The sequence below is a fragment of the Musa acuminata genome, chromosome BXJ3-10, assembly GCF_036884655.1.
Source record: "Musa acuminata AAA Group cultivar baxijiao chromosome BXJ3-10, Cavendish_Baxijiao_AAA, whole genome shotgun sequence".
Classification (NCBI taxonomy): domain Eukaryota; kingdom Viridiplantae; phylum Streptophyta; class Magnoliopsida; order Zingiberales; family Musaceae; genus Musa; species Musa acuminata.
This window is the reverse complement of record NC_088358.1, coordinates 29,488,882-29,507,656: the sequence shown is the minus strand read 5'-3', so window position 1 is coordinate 29,507,656 and position 18,775 is coordinate 29,488,882. Positions and strand designations below refer to the sequence as shown.

The 18,775-nt window shown below is 40.8% G+C and overlaps 4 protein-coding genes across 4 annotated transcripts; 2 read left to right on the top strand and 2 right to left on the bottom strand.

The window, feature by feature from the left end:
* Positions 1-15: 15 nt before the first annotated feature.
* LOC135651140 (actin-interacting protein 1-2-like) lies at positions 16-8,302 on the bottom strand. Its single transcript, XM_065170979.1, has 6 exons — positions 7,821-8,302; positions 6,989-7,150; positions 5,334-5,520; positions 4,255-4,677; positions 2,053-2,460; positions 16-726 (listed from the first exon to the last, which is right to left on the bottom strand). The coding sequence occupies exons 1-6, from the start codon at positions 8,210-8,212 to the stop codon at positions 469-471; spliced, it is 1,830 nt and encodes a 609-aa protein (XP_065027051.1). The 5' UTR covers positions 8,213-8,302; the 3' UTR covers positions 16-468.
* A 1,716-nt stretch (positions 8,303-10,018) lies between these two features.
* Positions 10,019-11,040, top strand: LOC135650640 (myb-related protein 308-like). Its single transcript, XM_065170133.1, has 3 exons — positions 10,019-10,267; positions 10,350-10,479; positions 10,559-11,040. Exons 1-3 carry the CDS (start codon positions 10,135-10,137, stop codon positions 10,896-10,898), a joined length of 603 nt encoding a protein of 200 aa, XP_065026205.1. The 5' UTR covers positions 10,019-10,134; the 3' UTR covers positions 10,899-11,040.
* Positions 11,041-14,923: 3,883 nt separating this feature from the next.
* On the top strand, positions 14,924-16,179 carry LOC135650760 (stem-specific protein TSJT1-like). Its single transcript, XM_065170329.1, has 5 exons — positions 14,924-15,215; positions 15,293-15,533; positions 15,602-15,722; positions 15,801-15,907; positions 16,005-16,179. The coding sequence occupies exons 1-5, from the start codon at positions 15,013-15,015 to the stop codon at positions 16,047-16,049; spliced, it is 717 nt and encodes a 238-aa protein (XP_065026401.1). The 5' UTR covers positions 14,924-15,012; the 3' UTR covers positions 16,050-16,179.
* A 382-nt stretch (positions 16,180-16,561) lies between these two features.
* Positions 16,562-17,872, bottom strand: LOC135650759 (pathogenesis-related genes transcriptional activator PTI6-like). Its single transcript, XM_065170328.1, has one exon. The coding sequence runs from the start codon at positions 17,729-17,731 to the stop codon at positions 16,790-16,792; it is 942 nt and encodes a 313-aa protein (XP_065026400.1). The 5' UTR covers positions 17,732-17,872; the 3' UTR covers positions 16,562-16,789.
* Positions 17,873-18,775: the final 903 nt, after the last annotated feature.

Sequence of the window (18,775 nt, the reverse complement as noted above, 5' to 3'; positions counted from 1 at the left end):
TGCATCTCAAGGTCATAAACCCAAGCAAAAGACGATGAAATTGCACACTCAAACCAGTTTTTCGCAGGCAAACATGTCCATCACAACTTGAAATGACGATGGCTGGTCCAAACATGAATTCAACACCTCAACTGCACCTATATGGGTTCACCAGTCCCCATCTTGTAATCTTACTTTGCTTTCACTTGGAGGGAAACAATAGAAACGAACCCAAAAAAAGCCGCCACCAAAAGTTGCATCTCTCAAAGTCTTCTGCACTTTGACTCCATAAATCAAATTCATCGGTCTTCTGCAATATTATGTTTCGATGCAAATAGGCACTGCGACGGCTTCACCAAAATGGTAACTGTTGTGGAAAGTGATTACACACACGCACAAGCCAATTGCATAATGGTTGAGCAAACTGCAACACAAGAAAACTTGATCACTCTGCCACCAGTGGCATAAATTTCCATGGGTCAACCCTTGTCACTGTGGTAATAATTTCCAAACACGGACGCATGCATCTTCTCCTGCACTAACCAAACTGTTTTGGTCAATGAAAGCTAATCCATACACCCCTCCCAAGTGAGCCCCCTTAATTGTGATCCGGCTGGACGCAGGCTTATCTACCTCATAGACTATAACACTAGTGTCCAGTGAGCCAGTGGCAATCAAGTGGCTATCAGGAGACCAGGCCAGGCAATTTATGCGGGCAGTATGGTACAGCATGTTCTTTAGCTTCACCTAAAGATGCAAGGGATGATGAGAGTGTGAAGTGAAAAATTAGAACAACATAAAATTTTAGTTCTAAGACACCGTGAAAAAAAAGATAAGGCACAATCAACATTTTCAATAATATGATAAATTTATTCATGGCTGGGAGGTTTTTCTTCTTTTCTTGCCTCGTTTAAAGAGTATATTATCAAAGTATAGATTAAACAGTTGGACAAGGATACTATAGGTTAACTTTTTATGCTTATTCTGATTTGTGCTCTAGTTTAAAGATAAAAGAAATCCACTCCACCAATCTTGTCCTTTTCAAATATAAACAAGTTTTACAAGATGTCTAACTCAGAAATGAAATATACAGGCAACAACACACCAGAAGCTAATAAGAGAATACAACTACTAGTATGTTCACAAGATAATATCATATAATACTAAAACAAAAAAAAAAATTTTAATTTGATTGTCCGTGAAATCTCTTGGTACTTGACCTGCAAGGCATGTGCAATACAGTATCACATAATCACAAACCCCATCCATGAGCCATTGGCTTACAGCATGATGGTGCGTGATTTTCCTTTTCCTTAACTTGCTCAGACAATAGCAATTAAGAATTGAATTACTCAAAGTTTCGTTTGTACTAGTTGGTATGACCAACATTTTTCTCCAGATGGCTCAAGGAGCTAAAGAGAACCTATTTGTCAATACTAGCATATAATGATGTTATGGATCAGGATGTTTATTATATATACAGTTCAAATTGAAGTTGGAAACACACTGACCAAAGCAAGCAACTATAACTGGCTTATATTGCATATTTCAGAAAGATCAAGCCTTTCCATCCCACAGTAGACCTAGTTTGACACATTTTGACAAAGATCATGCCATATGTGATGTTCCAAATGTTGTATGTTACTGACACACATGGGGACAGCCGGAAAGGAAAGCAAATTGTAAATAAAACAGCCCCTGAAGAAACATCATTAGAGTGCTGAAATTGATAGCTGATCTCATTCATTTATTTTCTTATTTAATACAAGCTTTTAGAAAATTTACCTAAACATTTTCTATTGTCTGCAAAAGCTTCTGTTGTTAACCCGATCCAAATGAACATATGGATCTTATAAGAAACAAAATTGTGTGTGGTCAATTATTTTACCACAAGTTCTAACTTAACATGAGTTAAACCAGTAAGCATTAATCAACTTCCTTTTACCAGTTTTCTAGTGGCAGTAATCATTATAGACACCTAGTAAAATCAAGAGATGGTGGACAAAGCAAAACACATCCCTCTTACCTTCATGCTCTAAACAGACAACACAGTACCAAGTTAAGAAGACATACCTCCCGAGATATCCGATCCCACACAACAGCTTCTCGATTGGCATCTGCTGAAGCAAACATGGAAGCATCGGGGGAGTAACATATAGCAGTAATAGTTCCTCGATGTTTCTCAAGGATTGCTTCCTCTGTAAGGGTGTCTCCATTAACACTATAAATGTGCAGTTTCCCATCTTGACCACCCACGATGGCCTCATTTCCGTCAGGGGAAATTGCAGATGTTGTTACAGAATATCCTAGTTTTATCGGTGAAACTACTTTTGGACCTTGCAGCAAGACAACTCCTGAATCAGTAGAAACAATAGCTAGTTCAGGGGTCTGAGCTGCAACAGTTAAACCCATCGGCTGAGACCCAACATCAACTGGCTGTGAATCCCCACATTGATCCCCGTTAACAGGAACTCTCCAAACCTGTTTGAGACAGAAGAAAGAAATAAGATTTAGAGAATGACCATAATCATTAAACAGCAAAATGAAACTAGTTCTTGATTATCATTGCACAATGATACCAATACCACAACAATTACAACAAATTATAATGGGTATCAAATTGACGAGTGCTTTCTAAAAGAAATTTAACATAAAATTTAACAACAATAAGCCAAATCTTACCAGAGAAGATCAGATGGGAAATTTAACATGAAAGGGTATCAAGAAATCAGTTAGTCCCAATTTCCACTTGTTTTTTAAGTCACCTAGACAAGTATATGCAAATAATCTGTGTCGATTTTTTTGCAAACATGTGAAAGTTATATCTCTTGGATGCAATATTTAGAATAGGCTTTAATGTCTTCTTATTTTAAAGCTATTTGAGTCTACTATGTAGATTAGGCTTGGTTGTATAAAGTTCGAAGAATCCCAAGAACCTTTCCAATTATGGTAATAAATATATTTCTATATAATTTTTAATTGTTTGTATCCATGGAAAACATCAAATGCAGACAAAAAGCAAAGCAACCTCCCAAATTTAACCACACTAGCCACTCACTGTCATGGAACTTCGTTATCACTGCTTAGTGCATGTAACTAGTAACTATTTCATTATCTTGTTCTACTAATACCAATATCGATAAAAACACTCAAAACAGCAACAACAGTCGATCTGTAGGATTATTTTTGTGATCACATTGTTTTAACTGAAAGTGCCACCCAATTGAGTTCAATTGGAAACGAGAGTAAAGATAACGAATGAAGAAAATAAATGAAGCATAAGAATCATCAAGATGTGGACCCCAACTATGATCAAAGAACAAGCAAACTGACATTTCAAAGACCAAAATTAAGTCATGTAAGCATATGACATCACAAAGGTCGTTAGCCTCTTTGTCCAAAGAATTTTAATGAATTTATGAAAAATAACTGATGAATCAATAGAAAAATAAGTGTCAAGTGTCAGCTCAACAGAAAAACTGACCATAAACTTAATTAGCCTGAAATCACATGACCCAAAATGCTCAAGCATGACTTAACGATAATAAGTCCATATAGCCCTAGATAATCAGTTCCATCTTGTCACTTCAAATGTGGGACCAAATTGAAGTATGGCAATCTCTTCCACTTAAGACTTGACATCCTCGTCAAGGTGCAAGGTCAAACATAATTGATAGTTTAGTAGGTGGCATATGACAACTAGTCTAACAGTGACTCATGTCGTGATATGCCTCCAGCCCTATCCATGAATAACGTTTTTTTCTACTCTACCCTCGCACAATACCTACTATAGATTTGATTTATTACCTAGTAGCATGACCCCAACTCAGATTCAGAAACTGCTCCACCAACTTGAGAGGCTTGAAATCATGTAACTAAAAAATATTTGAGGCCCGGATTTTAGTCAGTATAATCAAGTGACATCCTCACACTTCCATTGTGGGACTAAATTGGAGTATCACAATGTGTTCATTTAGATATATGTTTATCTCTTATAGACCTTATTATCTGTAAAGCATTTTACAATTCTACCACTATCAGAAAGAATGTCATGAAAACAGTGGCTTTTATTAGTCATACCTCATGATGATCAACAAATAGGAAATAGAATAACACCTTTGAATCTGTAGTTGGTTCTGGAATCACATGCACAAACAGCAGAGCTTGTGCAACCCAATAATTCTCAAAAATAACATGTAGCAAAATGAAGGCATAACTAGAGCTAAAGCCAATTTCAAAACTATAATGGAATAACATGCCAATAAGAACACTCACCTTATTGTCAAACCCTGAAGTAATGATTTCTTCTTCAGCTGCAGCAAAACATTTAATTTGGGTACTATCCTTTCTAACCAACTTACCAGCATAACCAATGCCTCGTATCCATCTTGTAATAATTCCATCATAACTGCTAGACAAAATGACATTCTGACCACTTTGAAGAAAAACCAAAGAGGTGATGCTTTTCATGTGTCCAGAAAATGATACCGGTGACTTGTCTGGATCACTTGCTGAGAAAATTGTCATTGTTCCACCAAGAGAAACTGTGACAAGATGATCATTTTGCCACAGACAACCGACAAGCATATCATCCACTCCCCCAGAGCCAGGACTAGCCAATGTTCTCCTTAGTTTCCCGCATCCATCCTCCATAATGTCCCATACTTTTGCCGTTTTATCAGCAGATACTGTGAGAACCTAAGTTTGACAAACAAGCAAGATAACTTATGGAGAAATTCGAGGAAAAAAAGAATCACATTTTATAAAAAAAAAGTCACAAAGACAAATGAAAATCAAATGTGAGAAGAAAGATCATGTCCAAAACAAACTTGGGCACAGTGACTTAATACAATGAAGCTGTTATTAGAAAGTCAAAGACCAGATGACCCAAGAAAATGTTCATTTGGAAGCATAAGTTGATGTAATGTTGTCACAAACTGGAACTTTATTAGGTTCAGTGACATATTTTGTTATATAATGTTACTTTGGGCTTTTGTTGCATGCATATTTTTCAGCCCACCAGAGATTTTGGAGACAATTATAGCTCATACATACTCTCCAGCCCACCAATAATTTTGAGGACTACGGCAGCTAAATCATACACAATTCATTCGTCCCATCAGGAACTACTAGATAAAACTACAAGTGAAGTTATATGTATTTCATACTTAAGAGGGAGCAAGGATGAGAGAGGAAGAGAGAGAGAGAAAGACATGAGGAAATTGGGTCAAGTAGTAACAAGTAATTAACTGATCTCCAGCCCACCATAAGAAGTAATTGAGTCAGAATATTTCATAACATGAACTTCAAATAATATATTACATCAAGGAATGGAATCACAGATAGGTGTTTACTTGTTTGCTATCAGGACTCCAGCTTACAGCATATATGCTACCCTTGTGACCATCTTGTATAGACAATTCCCCAATCTTTTCTCCAGTCTTTCCATCGTATAATATACCCTTCTTGTCTGAGCTCACAGTTATGAACTTACTCCCATCAGGAGAAAACCGTGCACAATTAACAAAGTTTGAGTGTTCCCTGCAGATCAAGAAAATAGACAGACAAAAGGTAAAAAAAATCTCAGTACGGTGAAACTCAAGTATTTCCAGTATACGATGAAGGTTATGCATATTAGATCATTTTGCATATGACTAAATCAGCTAAAACAGAAAGAAATCACTCTAAACTTATTTAACAGCAGTCATATCCAAGACCTATTCTTAGGATTCGTATTATTTCATGCAAAAAGAAAAGACATGGAAGTGAGTGGCATACAATTTTGGTGAGACAAAACTATTTTCCAGTGTCTGAAAGGTTATGTATACTGGATGACTATGCACATGCCTAAACCTACTAAAATAGATCAGAGATGATAGATAAGACTTATTCAGCAGCAGTCACATACAAAGGACCCAAATTAGAGCAATTATCATCTCATGCAAGGAACAAAAAACATAGAAGTGGGCTGCATATTCATATCACATGAACACAAGCAGGTGACATGATTACAGAAAATGGTCCAAGTCTGATATCCAAACTATGAGGAAAAAGCAGACAAGAAAAGAAACAATAAGTAAAATATGACACCAGTTTTAGATTTTTTTAAAAAAAATAAAACAGAGGGGACCTGGTTCAAAATCAATAAGTGAAATATGACAGTGTGTGTTTTCTTGTCCTGACATCTTTATGTTTGATGTAGAAAGGGAAGGTTTGCTGCACAAGCAGGAGAACCAAGTTAAGAAATTTCCACAGTCTACTCAATATGCTGTTCAAAAATTCAGTCCTTGCATGAACATTCCTCCTCTTATACAGCCTGCCACTATTGCAACACGGTCTCCGTATTCACTATCAACCTCATATCCACCTCTTTTCCAGCTCTCACCATTGCAACCACTGTCACCAGCTTCATGACAACCAACTCATAGTTCACCTCCTAGGTGTTGGTGATTGGGGCGACAATGAGAAAAATAAGAATAGGGAGAGGTATAACAACAGGAAGAAACTATGAGGTGATAATAGGGCTAATTATTGTCAGCATACCAAATTCTTGTTAATTATAGGATGATAGAGTGCCCAAATATATTTCATGTACTTGATGGCAAGGGCTAATTCTTGAACCACCGAATAGGAAAGGATCATTTATAGGCAGAGAACCTTTTTTTAATCTATGTCCAAAGAATTCATTTGAAAATGTCTGGAAGCATGTCACCGTTCTGACTTTTGCTAAGATGTAAAGAATGAAACAAGAGAAGAACATCTCACTAAGCTTCAAAATTTTCAGACCATTAAGTACTAGTGCATGGGTAAGTAATTACAAGACAAATTCCATGTTTGAAGTGCCTAAGCAGTAAGTTATTTGATCATTCAACAATATTCTATACATACTGAAGAAAAAAACTCAGACAAACTGTAAGGAAACAATGACATGTCGATAGCAAAGAAAGCTGGATAAAGACAAAGTCAGCAAAAAACCGCTTGTATCATTATTGATATAACTGGAACAAACCTCTGGGAGAGCTTGAATTTAAAAGGTGGCCCTTCATAAAAGTTCACCAAGAAATCTTCACCGCATGTGACAATGCGGAATGGTCTGGTTGGCTTAAATGCACAACTTAATACCCTTCTAGAATGTCCATCAAACTCCCCAACATTAGTACCTGAATCCCACCTACACAAGAACAAAATTCCACAGCCAAAGCAATGATCAGACATTTACTGAAAACACTACAAACAACAGAAATAGCCTGCGAAGGAAGGCAAAAACAATGTTAAATTTACGAATTAGCATTCCTATGAATAAATGACCATTACTCATGGATCATGTTTGCTAAAGAAAAATAATTTTTAAGAAAAAAGACAAACATGGCATCCCAAAACGCTCAGACATGGCTTTTTCTATTAATTTGTCAAAAGTGGCAGAAACTTTCCAACAAGAACGAAGAATTTATAGTTATCCAGAAAAATAGATAAACGGTAAAATTTGAACGAAAAAAACATCAAGAAGGGCCAAAAGATTTTTCAATGAGTTTCGTATGGCGGCAAAGGAACTTCAATAACAACCAGGTTTAGTGTTAATATGGAACGGAAAGGAAAGATCTATTTTCAAAGTGACATCAGCAAAGATCAAATCAACAAGACATATTTCAAGAACTACTGCATTTTGCGGTCTCGTGAGGCAGTAATTCTTCTCTGTTTTACTGGTTCTCATAGTATGAAGTATTAATCCGATCCAACGTGGAGTCCAAAACAACACAAACAAAAGCCCTAAATCAGCCCAAACCATCTTATTTTCCTTGTCGGAGGAAAAAAATATCAAATTGGAAGAAGGGATCCCTCACATGAATGCCCGTACGAAGGACTTGCCCTTGCCGTCCCCGCAGGCGACGATGCGGAGGCCATCGGGCGACCACTGGAGGTCGTCAACGCGGCCGGAGAGGACGCGGAACTCGTTCTTGAGGGCGCGGTCGCCGTGCCTCCCCCAGATCCGGACTGTCCCAGAGACGTCGGCGGAGGCGACCCACTCGCCGTTGGGCGAGAACCGCGCCACCGTCACCTGGTACGCGTGCTCCCCGTAGATCGTCGCTTCCAGCGGCGCGTCCAGCCTCCGGATGATCACCGACCGCCCGTTGCAGTACGCGATCGAGTCCGACCGCGCGTCACCGGCTATGAGTATCCCCCGGCCGCGCTCGGTCGCCGGCACGCACGCGTACGTCTCTGACAGCTGCGCCATTCACCTTAGAGAGAGATCGAAGGAGAGAGGAAGCGAGCCGCCGATGGAAGCTTCTACAGTTAAAAACAAGACGTTGCTTCTCGGTGTCCCTTCGACACCCCAAGTAGTGTGACTCAAATATGCGGGGTCAAAAGAACTGACCACATTCCAACCCATCCGTTACCCGCACAGCAAACTTTCCACTGGGACCCACTAACGTTTTTATCATGTGTTCGACTGATGACGAACGTGTCAGGGAAGACACTTGTTGCTCAAAGGAATGTGGCGGTGGCTCGGTTTCAGAATTATTATTATTATTATTATTATTATTATTATTATTATTATTATTATTATTATTATTATTATTATTATTATTATTGTTATTTAAACCGTAAAAATGTCGAATGTGATTCTGTTATCTTAAATCGATATATTAATTAGAAACCTATATATTCATTTTAAATATTTTTGACTAGTATTTAAAAAAGATTAATGATACGCTTATTTGGTCTCAGTTGAGAATAAGCGTTCAGAGTCATTTATTCATATTTTTTATCATTTATACGAAGATATAAAATTATATTTTGATGTTGTTGATTGGTATTTGACATTGTGTGAGTGATATGGTGTCGCTCATTTGATATTATAAGTCATATTTATGATTATTATATGCTCTCCGTATTTAAGACATAACGATTATGTTTATCATTCAGACGTATAATCATTTTTAATATTAAAAAAATATTTTTAAATATGTAAAATAGTCTTAAAACCTCATTATAAAAAAAAATCTCATGTGTTTTTATTGTTGTAAGATTCTCAAACTCTAATACATTTGATATTAATGCCACACAACTAAGATTAACTTAAGTATACAAAGAACATTATCGAAACATCCTCCATATGATTATGGACGAAGAGGATATGATACATTCTTAATAACCATAAGAGATAAACATGGGAGTTGATGTTGAATCGATCGAGATCCTAATCAAACAATTATAATCTACATTAACAAAAAATAATACTAATAAAAATTATTATTTATTATTGATTTAGCAATCTCTTTCCAATACCTAAAAAGTAAAACAAAATGTCATGTCAAGCCCCAACTTCTCGCCAACAGATCCTCTAACTACGTGCTTAGTAGTGCCTACGTGCAACATGTGCACGAAGGACTAATCGTTAGATTTTGGTATAGAATCGACCCTTTCCTAACCATTCAAATTAACTTAAATCTTTTTATATTAAAAAACATTATATATATATATATATATATATATATATATATATATATCTCTCTGAATGAATAATTTATTTAACATACATCACACATTTAAGTTCAAATCTACATACAAAGTCTAATTCCAATTTGCACCCGAGTTCATTAGTAGACAGACGGTGAATCCTTTCCCAACAGCTTTAGCGGGACATCAATCAACAAAGAGATGTTTGGAAAGGATTCACTAACATCAACCAACACAGCTTCACAAAACCCTAGAGATGATCGACCGACTCTGCAGCTTTCAGAGGAAAAGGTCCCATGAAGGCCGTGTTCTAGTCGAAGTTGAAGTCCCTGTGATGCTCCAAGCTAGGAGCATGGATATGATGAGCTGGTGACCACCAGAGATGGTTGGGAGGTGACTGCTCGGAACATGGAAATCTATCGGTCAGCTTGCGTGCGTGTGACGACCCTCCCTGCCTTCATCGGCCATCTCCTATCCATATAGCTGGAAGAGGAGAAATGCGTACAATGTTTGGTTGCTTGCTTTCCTTCAAGCCTCGCGAAGACTTTTAAGTTCTACCACTGCAACTAACAAGCCCCAAAACCTATCCGTCTTCCAGTCAACTCCCTCCCTCGTCCTCCGACCTCGCTCCTATATATCCTCCAACATTCTCCTCCTCCTCATCCCTTCGCACATCTCTCTCTTTGCTCTGCAACAATGAGGAGCCCTTGTTGCGATAACAGAGGCAACAACAACAAGGGAGCGTGGTCGAAAGAAGAGGACCAGAAGCTCATCGACTACATCAGAGCGCATGGCCGCGTCTGCTGGCGATCGCTCCCCAAGGCTGCAGGTTGGCGACGAGCACTTTTGCCACGAGTGTCGCTTGCGTTTACGAAAGCATCTAAAGCTTTTTGGGCTTCTTTCCTAATCAGGTCTGCTTCGTTGCGGTAAGAGTTGCAGGCTGCGGTGGATCAACTACCTTCGTCCCGATGTCAAGAGGGGGAGGTTCGAGGAGGATGAAGAGGACCTAATCATCAAGCTCCACGCTCTACTCGGTAACCGGTACGCATGCATGCATGCTCACTGACCGATGAATGACCAAAGAGACGTATATGCTCCATATTTGTTTGAATTGATTCAGGTGGTCGTTGATCGCCGGGAGACTGCCGGGGCGAACCGACAACGAGGTCAAGAACTACTGGAACTCTCATCTGAGGAAGAGGCTGGCAAGCATGGGTATCGACCCTGACAACCACCGCGTGATCCACAACGGACGGCTCCATCGATCTCACAGCTCCGGCAATGCGACTCGATCGAGCATCGACGACGCGACCAACGGGTTGCAGAACAACTCCAAGAATGAATTTCGTGATGCTGATGATCTGAACCTTGACCTCACCATCTCCCTTCCTTCTTCGCAAAGAACAGGTTCCGACCACCTCCAGAACACGGCCAGTCCTACGCTACTCCTCTTTCCATGACTTGAGATTCCCACAACACTGAGATAGTGCAGAGTGTAACGATCACGTAGGTCCTAAGTTGAGAGTTCAGAATCATTGGTGTCAACTCCGAATCATGTAAAGAACCTGTGGGTATTTGTTGTATGAATTTTATCTTACTGTGTCTTATTCTTGCACATTTCTTGCTGTGTCGTTGGCAAGCAAATTCCCACACTGCATCGCCGGTCTCTGCTCCACAGGAGCAGACCATGCAGGTCGAAGCAGTCACTGTACACCACATCGTCGTCCTCTTGTTGATTGTGATCAGTGAGCAGACATCCCTCGGCGACAAATTTGTTCGTCTTCTCCAGCTAAACGTTGGCACATCCAAGTCCGTCGTCCTCTCTGGCAACCCACGTCCATGATGTCCAGCATCGGCATGCCTTCAAATACCTCGTCCCTGTGAGGCAACACATTGGTTGGCACTGGTGCTTCTCCTTTTTCATCATTCCTGGAGAGTGAGGGAGCCAAGTAAAGTAAAAAATATGAACTCCATGGCAAGCGAATCTCCAGGCTAAGCCTTTAGGGAAGTAGTGTCAGATCAAAGTCAGACATAAAGTGCAGATGGCTGTTCTACCATTCTGCTCCCAAAATAAAAAGGTCTTTGACAAGTAGTTGAGTAGTAGCAGTATCAAACAGTACTTAGAAAGATCCGTAACAACTGACAAAGGATCAATCGATTTGATGATCAATCATTATAATATATATATGTATATATAATTTAAGCATATAATCAAGAAAAATCTATCCCTTAAATCTGTATAAAGACACAGTACCTGAAGGAACGAAATCAAGGCTTTCTTGCTTCAATCACGATTTCCTCTTCCTCGTTACTCGGCAACAACAATTCCTTTGCTAATTTTTATTGCCCAGTGACTATTCTTACTCTTCTTGCTGCTCCAAAGACAATAACTCCCTCTTCCTCGTCGATTTACTATAGCATCAAAGATTCCTCTCTCTCTCTCTCTCTCTCTCTCTCTCTCTCGACTCAGCAGCATTATTCCTGTGCCATCTTTTGCTCTTCTTCACCTACTGCCCCTGTCGCTACAGTAATTACAATGCTGCTTCCTCGTTGATCTGGAGCAATAGTCATCGTTGCAGCAATTGCACCGTTTCCTCCTCACCGGCGCCTCCTTCCAATCAATGCATCCTCCTCACACTGCAATGAACGCTTGCACTAACGAAGACACGCGATTCCTCTATATGATCTCCCATTTATGATTTGCTGTACATGCTTCGCCTCGCAAATTTGATTTGCTCCTCGGTGCTATAATCGAATATGAAACGTATATAAAATAAAGAAAGAGGAAGACTGGACCAGTTATCTATCTGTACGTTACACTATCAAATCTTAACTTCAACCCAAACAACTTAGAAAATACCTTCAATCATAATAATTATTATAATTATCGATAACAAATTTAACATATACTAAAAATTAATCAATCTTAACCCAAGCTTACCGTCACACCTAGTTGGTCTCAAGCGAACATCAAGACTATCATAAAAGTTCATCTAAGTAATTGGATTGTTGAACCTAAACATCACATGATAATACGTTCTAAAAATGACATCTTTAAACCGCGCTAAATCCTTGATATTCACGCTATCACATGTTTTCCACGTAGCCTTACTAAACCCACAAACTTCACCAAAACCTAAAAATCTCTATATTAGTGCAAAACGATGTGTGAACAATATGATGTCCTACTCCATAATGTCACATAGACTCTTATACTATCTCACCTTACACAAAATATCATTGGTTGAAATTTAAATTAAGTGAAACCTAGATGGATCCATTACTTATGTAAAACACGTCTAGTGGTTAAGTGGTTTCACCAATGATCAAATGTTGATTTCATAAATATTTTCGGTCTAATTGTTAAACCAATGAAAATTTGATTCGTCTTAATTTGACTATCACTCAAGGTTGGCATGTATGCTAACTAATTGTTAACAATACTTTCTTATTAGGGACTTTAACTGAAGATACATTTATATAGTAACCCCATGGCTTCATTCATTTTTAATTTTTAAATAATATTTTAAATTTTTAAAAAAATATTTATAGACTACGCCAAGCCCTAAGAGTCTAGTATGCTGAATTTGGCTCATTCTTATATGAGCTAACTTCATTAACTCCAAATCTGATAATTTATTTTTCTATAATAACAAAATAGATATATTATATATCTACTAGTTTACATTGATAACATTATCATTATAGGCAATAATTTCATAAATATTAAGTAATTCCTTTAGTAACTTATTTATCGATTATCCATCAAGGATCTAGGAACCTTAAGCTATTTTCGAGTGAAGATAACGTTCACTTATTCTAGACTTTTTTTATCTAAAAAAAAAATACATTCAAGATCTATTATTAAAGACGAATATTTATAATGTGAAAGAAATTATAATCCCACTCTTCTATATTACGTTGATCGGATTACATGATAATAGCCCTACTACGGATCTCATACAGTATTAACAAGTATTTAGTTCTTACAATATTTAACTCTTATGAGATTTGTAGTAGGGCTATTATCATGTAATCTGATCGACTTAATATAGAAGAGTAGGATTGTAATTTCTTTCACATTATAAATATTCGTACATACATGTATTTCATTTATAGTAAATAAATTATCATAATTTATACGTCAACCCCCTACGACGTATTGATTTGCATTAAAATATATTCTACGATATCTTAAAATGACTCAATCAAGTACTTCTTATTCGGAAACACTTATTATTTTATCTCGATACCTTTGTTGATCCTATTTGGATAAACAATATTGATGATAGAACATCTATATTAGCCTATATTTTCTTTCTTAGAGCAAACCTGATCGATTAGAGTTTTAAAAAATAAAATACAGTCATAAAATCTATCATTGAAACTGAACACTAAGCCATCGCCTCTACCGTTGCATAATTTGATTATATCACTAACATACTACATGAACTTGACGTAGTACCACCTACATACTATGATAATGTCAGTACCACTTGCTTATGCTATAAGTTGATGTTTCACTCTTGCATGGCACATTGCTCTCGACTTTTACTTTGTTGGAGATAAGTTATCAGACGTAACTACTTACTTTGCATGTCTATATTTATGACCAACTAGCTGACTCTCTCACAATGTCTCTCGCTCATAAAGTATCTCGATTACATCGTTCCAAGATTAATATTATTTACAAAAAAATAATCTAATAGGGGTATGATAGACGATCAAGATAAAGATAAATATAAAATGATAACTTTACATTAATTATGTGTTCTAATATTTAATCAATCTATAATTAAAAAAATTATCATATATATACATGATTTAAACATATGATTAAAAAAATCTATTTTTGAAAGATATGCAAATACACGTTATCTCGAAATCGCCAAGTTTTACATTAATTCTTCCTCGACAACCTAAAAATACCTATAAAATATGATTCGAATCATTGGCTTAACATCCTACGAACACATGTTTGCTAGTGTCTCAGTCTTCAGAACAGTTTCTCACGATTAATCTGACTTTAAGTAAGCATTAATTTACCATGTTCTGAACAAATCTATGATAACTTTGCTCTGCTAAAACTATTTCAAGCTGTCGTCGAAAAGTTGGAGGACATCTATCGATGTCTTCTTCGTTAAGAGTTCTGCTGCATCTCTCTTCCCCCTCCGGACACCGACCCCCACATGAATCGTAACGAGCCTCGGCTTGTTGCGCAGAGCGTCATACGTTACATAACTCGAGCTCTTCCAAGGAATCCACGTCACTTTTGCTCCGAATCCACGCGATGAACACCACAAGTGTCGATCTTCCCAACGCTTACCCCCATTTGGCTTTCCTTGCCTGCCATGGTGGTTTTGCTTCACAGAAACGGCTTCCAGAACCATCTTTGTTGTCTCCTTCGTAACGACGACAGGGGGAAGAAGCTTGCAGTGCGGTCACTTCGATGTTCCCGTGGTCGACCATATTTTATCTCATACAAAGGTAAGAAAATTTCATGCTGTGACATTGCACAAGAAGACCCATAAAAGGAGCCTTCCTGTTTTGGGTGGTTCTGCTCCTCCACCAAAGATGCTTGGGGTCTTCAGCGGCGCAGTGGTGAGCCCACCGGAGGAGCTCATCCGAGCCGGCCACCGCACCCCGACGGCGAAGAAGACCGCAGACAAGCTCCTCGATGCCTTCCTCAAGAACAACCCATCCTCCGTTGCCATCAACATCGGCAGCGCTGCACGTATCTCCTACAACCATCAAAACCAGTCCCTGCTACAACCAAGGTGAGGAGCACTACTACCCTTCAACGTATCATCTCTTTGGTTCACCAACCACGCTTCCCGTCGTCGGTACTCGGCAGGTCGTTCGCCGTGAGCGACGAGATATTTTGCTTGTTCAAGGGGACGCTGGAGAACCTGCCGAGCCTGAAACACCATTACGGTCTGGGGAAGAATGCAAGCGAGGTGGTGCTGGTGATGGAGGCGTATCGGGCACTGCGAGACCGCGCTCCTTATCCCACAAACCTCATGCTCGCTCACCTCGTAGGCAATTTCGTCTTCATCGTCTTCGACAACGTCACCTCGACGGTGTTCGCGGCATCGGTAAGCATCATGGAGCGCACGGTAGATGGTAAGGTGGTCACTTCTGATCACTCGTGTGACTTCGTCAGGACGGAGATGGTAAGGTGCCCTTGTTCATGGGGATAACCGCCGATGGCTATCTAGCTTTCTCCGATGACGCCGAGGAACTAAGAAGTGCATGCGGGAAATCATTGGCATCATTTCCGCCAGGTGACTCCATACTTCCTTGGTTAGTACGATAAGCTGTTCAAGTATGGCAATGGCTAACCAGTCGGGATCTGAAACAAGGCTGTTTCCTGTCGACGTCCACTGGACTCAGGAGCTATGAGCATCCGAAGAACAAGGTCACTGCTTTGCCGGCGATGGAGGAGGAGATTTGGGGCACGACCTTCAAGGTAGCATGGGACTGTTCAATTTGCCACCGGAAACAAAACAATAGGCTCTTCCTAAATAGCATAAGTAGATCGATTGATTCGACTAAATGGATTGCAGGTTGAGAGACCATATCTACGAGCGAGAGAGAGGAGTGACACATGACCATGGGAAGGGCCTCAATGTCTCAATGGCCAACAGATACATCCTCCAAACGCCAGTAATAAATATGGCTACTAAGAATTATGTAGTGTACCTAAGAATAATATAATACCGTAAAAGATTGATGCGTTTAGAAGAGCAGAAGCAGCTTTGACTCGACTGACGCTTCACTGTCAAAGTAGCATTGGCACGTGAAAGTTCACTGTATCAGCTCCCCTGTTTGACAGAGACGGAGAGCTCGACGACCATCCATCCATATACAAGGAGCACCAAAAAGATCTCAGCAGCAGCGCAGCATTAAAGAACTCCACCACCAACCTTGGCTTGGAGACAAAGTCCGAGCTCACAATGTGGGGAACAGAGAGCATAACATGCGGTACAACACCAGCCATGCTTTTTTTCCCCCTCGGGCATCATCAACACAAGCATCCACCAAGAATGGAAGACAGCTTTGAGGGAATAAGGACAAGCGACCAGTCTTCGAACGCACAGTTTCCATGGCGAACGCATTGCAATAGCCGAACGAAAGCAAGACTATGTTTTAGAGAAAAAGACTAACATGCAATGACAAGGAAAAGTCTTCTTCTTGGGGGCGGCTCTTACGGCTCCGGAAAAACCCAAGAAGTCTTCACTCACGAAGCAAAATTGAACGAAAATCTCGAAAAACACATCTATCTCTTTCTTGCTGAGATAAATAATGGTAGCAGTGATGCTGGGGACTAAGCTGCAAAATCTTCACGCTATCATAGATCGAAGTCCATCAATTGGCTGAGGGCCTCGAGGCTGGGAAAATCATCGCCGACGATGTCGTCATCAAAGACGGGGAGGCACTCCAGCGGCACGAACTCCTCGTCGAGCAGCACCGACTCGAGAAACGGGTCCGACTCGAAGGGGAACGCCGACTCCAACGAGAAGGGGGACGCCGACTCCAACGAGAAGGGGGACGCCAGCTGTTGCTCCATCAAGAGCTCCGAGAAGCACCGCTCTGCTCCTGCCGGGGCGGTCTTCTCGGGCGACACCTGGCTATACTCCGCGATGGCGGATGCGGAGATGTCGAGCACGGATGAGGGAGAGGGGGGCGCCGCCACAGCCACGGCGTCGGAGTGCATCGAGGCACAGGATGACGTGGAGGTGGTGGTGGAGTTGGAGGACACGTCGGCGGCGAGGATTTTCTTCTCAGACTGAAAGCGGCGCGCAGCAGCCGCGTAAGCTGCGGCGGCTGCCTCCGCGGTGTCGTAAGTGCCGAGCCAAATCCTGACGCCGCGGATGGGGTCACGGATCTCGGCCGCCCATTTCCCCCAAGGACGCTGCCTGACCCCCTTAAACTTGACGGGGGAGGTGCCGGAAGTCGAATTCACCGAGCCGAGTGTTATGAGCTTCGGCCTCCGGGAGTTTTTGGGTTTCCTTCCGCTGCTCTCCTCCGACGAGGCTTGCAAGAGCGACAAAGGGAATGTGGGAAGCACCGAGAACTCGTGAATCGCCCTCTTCTTTCGGCAGGAGTAGTTCATCCCCTCGTCGTCGCTCGACTCCGTGGCGTCGGGATCGTCGAAGACGACGCGGATTCTTCTTGCGAGTAGTCTGGATTGGAGTTGGGAAGCGGCATCGGTTCGGTGGCGTTGCTTCTTCCCCCTCCTCCTCAGCGGCTTATGATGCTGTTTCCCACACAAGCGCTCACCGGGCGTCATTTCTCCTCTCAAAATCGAAAAAAAAGGAAAAATAAAACGAAAAGGTGGGCTTTTCTTTTTTGGATCTCTCCGTCAAGTAAGGGTTACTCTCAAGAAGATGAATCGGAAACAACACAGATATGTATGCTGAAATCCGAAATACGTCACTCCAAAACCAGCCCTGCAACCAAGAATACCGAAAGCAACCAACTTCAGGCGTTTGCCCCGATGTTTGTTTCCAATCAAAGATCACGGGTGCGATACATCCATACCTTGCATATTGCATCGAATCCCTCCTCTTCGGCCACTGTGAAGAATAGGAGACGAAGGAGAGGGTGGAGGAGAGGATGAGAAAGAGGGAGAGACCAGCGAGGACACCAGAAGCACACAGTAGCCGATCCGAAGCTCCCAAGTTTCCAGCACCGAGAAACAATAGATCGAAGGGACCAGACGACATAAATCCAAACCGCCCCTTCAACGTAGCTCGCGTTCGACCTCTCCTCGTCCCCTCTCCGCTGACTCGATCGCTTCACCGCTAAAACCCCACAGCCAACAGGGAGGAGGAGAACGGAAGAAGACCGACGGGGTTGTTCGCATTAATAATGAGAGAAACCGAAGCAGGTGACGAAAACATAAGCCAGCAGAGGCGCGTACGGCTCAGATTTGTTGCCGAGGGCCCTTTCTCGTTACGTCACGAATCTCGAGTAGGAATCCATTGAGTTAACGGCTACGATGGGATTCGTAGAGATAATGGAACGCGACGCCGACCCGGTCTCGTGTCCCACTGATGCTCGAAGACAAAGTGGGCCACGCATGGAACCCTCCGGGTGGAGATGTGGGTCCATGAAAACATCTCGGAGACAAACTGGGAGAATAAATACGCAATTGATGGGGTGATTAATTCGGAAACGGTAACAGTTGGAATAAATACCAACAAGGAAACCAAAACGTTTCCAGCGCATAGATTACCTGAGTAATTTATATTATTACGGTGATTAATTTGATGTTACCTTCTCCTTATTACCCCACAAATAAGTTAATATTACCAATATCGAAAGTGGGAAT